Source organism: Cupressus sempervirens, chromosome 6 (genome assembly GCF_028749045.1).
Source record: "Cupressus sempervirens isolate cs-2001-9-10 chromosome 6, ASM2874904v1, whole genome shotgun sequence".
In the NCBI taxonomy this organism is placed as follows: Eukaryota; Viridiplantae; Streptophyta; class Pinopsida; order Cupressales; family Cupressaceae; genus Cupressus; species Cupressus sempervirens.
Genome location: NC_143123.1, coordinates 8,006,413 through 8,010,605, shown reverse-complemented (window position 1 = coordinate 8,010,605; position 4,193 = coordinate 8,006,413). Strand labels below are relative to the sequence as shown.

Below are 4,193 nucleotides of genomic sequence, written 5' to 3'. Positions count from 1 at the left end.
TTTCCCTAAGATCTAGCTTATATCTTATTTAATTTTGTAATAATATAAATTAAATGTCTTTTAATAAGAATCAAATATGTTTTCAAAGAATTCAAAATCCTATTTGCAAAACGTTGCTATTAGCAAATTATAAGAAAATAATTAGAACAAATGTCACTAACCCACAACAAAAAGAAACTAAACAAACAACTACTAAAAAGCTGATTCGCACTCTCCAACCTTTATTAATGATTGGATTAAAAAAAAAAAACTATCATCATCAATCAAATATAGATAAATATAGATACTTATATGAAAATGTTGTTTAAAAAATCATAAATAATTTAGTAATGATAAGAGACATATTTAACTTATTTGAATCAAATTGTGAGAAGCATATTCATATACATCTTTCATTTGAATACTTCAAAATTAAGTTTGTACAATGATGTAATCTGATTCTACTTGTACCTAAATGATGTTAAATAAAACTTTTTTTAAATAATAAAATAATTATTAAATTAAAGAAATATTGAGTCACATATAGGATGATAGTAATCTTATTCTACTTTACCTAAATTATGTTGAATTAAGCCATTTTAAATAATAAAATAATTATTAATGCACGTTCTTACCGACATTTTGTTTTGTCATATTTGACCTACTCTTACCTATAATTGTGATCGAGGTCAACATTGACAGCCTTAATTAACGAGATAAAATATTGAAAACCCTGTCATTCTGACTAATTCAACATACAAGAAGCTGCAATGATTCTTCTCTTCCACATGCAAATGAAATGTTTCCACATGCAAATAAACATTTCATGAATTTTTTTCGTGGATATAAGTGAAATGCATATTTTTACTTCTTGGGATGTGAAGAACATTTGTGAACATGGAGGCAGATTATTTGATAGTTTGCCCTGAGAAATGCTCTTTCTGGAAGCTGTTCCTCGGCGTAATCTTCCCTCATGTATTCAAACCTTGTGTCATTGATCGTCCAGATTCAGTTGGATTCCAACTGGAAGGGAACTGGAGGATGAAGCTCTCTCTTCTGTTCATAAAAATTGTCAAGTTTGGTGCAAAACCATTGAAAGCAATAGGGAACATCATAGAATTTCTTCTGAACCTGCTTCATCATAATGGAGGATTGCTAAGAACCCTTTTCAAGCTATTGAACCGTAAGTGGACTCAATTATCCTTTTCCATCATTTCTATTATTTTCAAAGATTTAGTTTTGTTTTGATTTTAAATTAGATTTTGTCTCGAATCTCACTTTTGTCTAATTTTCTTCCACAGCTAGTCATTGTCCTCTTGTTTCTCTATAATAAGGTGCCTGCAGAGTACCCACCGAATTGTTTTCTTGGATTGTGCTCCAATTTTGTAATACTGGATGGTGCTTCAATTTGTTTATGAAGATTTTTTTCTTAGATGTTTGAGATTGCATTTCTTCATCTATTAGAAGATGAAGATAAAAGAGAAAGCAAATTTGACCATTTTAAGATATATTTTAAAATTAGTCTAAGTAAACTTCTACATTTTGAATCATAATCTATAAGTAAGAATAGAAAATACGTCACTCTGAATATTTTCTGATTTCTATTATATAAACTTTTTCTATGATTTATGATCAAGCTAAACAAATTGATAGGAAAAATATTTATACGGAAAGCACAAATACCCAAAAGAAGATCAGAGGCATTCTTAGTTTTTATAGATTCTATTACCAAGATAAACAAACTAAGAGAGAAGGTGTTTATTCAGGAAGCATAAACATGCCCAAAAGAAAATCGGATACATTTTTAAGTATTGTTGGTCTTTTGGTCGGACGCTCAGAGCTGTATAACAGTGGCCCTCAAGATAACCCTGGGGATAGATACTTCGCAGATATTTCAATTCTGGCTTCTACCATAGCCTATGAAAATCCCTTACTTATAGAAAAGACAGTCAACCAACGCTGGAAGGTACGTTGCTGATTTATTTATTTGAAAATCTTTTTCTTTCCAATCACAAAAGTGAGAAATTTATTCAATCTATCTTTGACATTAAATTTTAATCCCAAATCTGGCAGATGCATTTTGTGGAGTTCTTCTATTGTTGGAATGGTATGGAAAAGAATTTCTATACAATTGTTATCTTTAAAATGCTAGAATATTTTCAGTGGCCTATCATTAAGATGAACTAGAATTCAAGAATATAAAAGAAAATTCGTATTTTATGTGAATCATAGTAGACTCTTTTGATGATGGATCATATAGTTTTATAAACTTTTTAAAAGAATCACAAACCTTCATATAGATTATAGATAAATTATAGAAATTCAATGACATGTAATTATTACTTTTTTCTAAATACTGATCTGTTGATATGAACAACATAAAAATACCAGATTACTTGAAGAAGAATTCTACAAAGGCATTTATATTTTGTGATAAAGAGAAAGATGCCAAATTAATAGTGATAGCCTTCAGAGGAACGGGGCCATTTGAGAGTGATGACTACATAACAGACGTAGATTTTTCATGGTATGAATCCCCTCAAATGGGAAAGGTCCATTTAGGGTTTCTAGAGGCTCTAGGTTTGAAAAATCGTTCAAATTGTTCAAAAGATAAACAATTCTCATGCAATTTGGACCCTGACAGAGACAATCACAGTCTAAGAGGAGCCTACAATGTGCTCCATGAAAAGCTGAAAGATCTTTTACAGGTCCACAAAAATGCAAAATTCATTGTGACAGGCCACAGTCTAGGAGGAGCCTTGGCTGTATTGTTTACAGCAATGTTGTTTCTGAATGAAGAAAAGTCCTTGGAAAGATTGCTGGCTATTTACACATTTGGACAGCCCAGAGTTGGTGATAAAACATTTGCAGATTTCATGAACAAGAATCTCAATGAGAATGAAGATACAGCCAGATATTTCAGAATTGTGTATTCCAATGACATTATTCCAAGAATTCCATTTGAGGATGATGTATTCAAGTACATGGACTTTGGAGCATGTATTTACTATAACAGTTTCTACACTGAGAAGGTATTACTATTAATTATTGTTTGGATCAGTGATATTGTTCAGGCTTTTCTACATCATTTGGACATAGATTTGATATATCGCTTTATGTTGAGAGAGTATAAGGTATTAATTATTGTTTGGATTAGTAATATTGTTCTATAATATTTCCACATAGATTTGATATATTTATGTTGAGAGTATAAGATATTAATTACTAGTTGGATTACATCATTTGAGTTTGATATGTTATTTTATGTTGAGAGTATAAGATATTAATTATTGTTTGCATTAGTGATATTGATCTACATCATTTGGATTTGATATATTGTTTTATGTTGTGGCAGAATCTTGCAGAGATCCCCAACAGAAATTTCTCACCTGTCTTCTTTATACCCATAAAATCAATTGCTCTATGGGAACTGTTACAGTGTTTAGTTCTACATTACATCAAGGGAAAGGAATTAAAAGAAACTAAAGTTTCTATTTTCTGCAGAATGCTTGGAGTTTTGAGTCCGGGAATTTTGATTCCAGGGATTTCAGCACACAGCCCAGTAAATTATATACATGCAGTACGACTGGGTCCTAAAATACTTAACCCTAATTTGGGTATTGTAGAAAATTAACTCCCGCAATCACCGGAAATGGTTGGGTCCCAACACAATTTCATTTTAGGAGTTAGTATATAGTTCTAAATATTAAAAGACAGCAGACATACGGGCTGGCCCAAAGATAAAAAAGTATAAAATAATTTTTACTATGAAATTGTTATTTAAAGATTGATTGGATTTGGTTTCAATATTACTATCCTTTATTGAGTTGTATAAATTTTATTGGGATGTGATTTCTTTATAAATTTGAGATTATGCATTTTTAAAGTATTTACTATGAAAAGTGTTTAAAATAGTGATAAACAAGTCTTAATCATGAGCTTATATATAAAAGTTGGGAAAAATTAAATGGCTTAAAATGATATGTAGTTTATTTTAACATGTTGAGATGAAGGAATGGGTAAGAAATTAGAGATATAACTATATTCAATAGGCACCAAATATGGAATTTATATAAAACATATAAGGTATAAAACTAAATGAGATTCAATATATAACCAAAAATTAAATTTTCTTAAAATAATTTAAAGACTATTTAATTGGCTAACTAATCACCCATTGTGAGAAGAAGTTGAGAGATTCTTAACCAAAGTCA

At 30.0% G+C, this 4,193-nt stretch overlaps 1 protein-coding gene across 2 annotated transcripts; it reads left to right on the top strand.

The window, feature by feature from the left end:
* The first annotated feature begins 766 nt into the window (after positions 1-766).
* Positions 767-3,815, top strand: LOC149550740 (triacylglycerol lipase OBL1-like). Of its 2 annotated transcripts, XM_089786294.1 has the most exons (6): positions 821-1,162; positions 1,281-1,313; positions 1,746-1,945; positions 2,053-2,086; positions 2,371-3,011; positions 3,335-3,815. In XM_089786294.1, exons 3-6 carry the CDS (start codon positions 1,757-1,759, stop codon positions 3,611-3,613), a joined length of 1,143 nt encoding a protein of 380 aa, XP_089642420.1. In that variant the 5' UTR covers positions 821-1,162; positions 1,281-1,313; positions 1,746-1,756; the 3' UTR covers positions 3,614-3,815. The 2 variants fall into 2 exon arrangements, with proteins under 2 accessions (XP_089642419.1, XP_089642420.1); XM_089786293.1 differs by lacking the exon at positions 1,281-1,313 and having other exon boundaries at positions 767-1,162.
* The last annotated feature ends 378 nt before the right edge of the window (positions 3,816-4,193 follow it).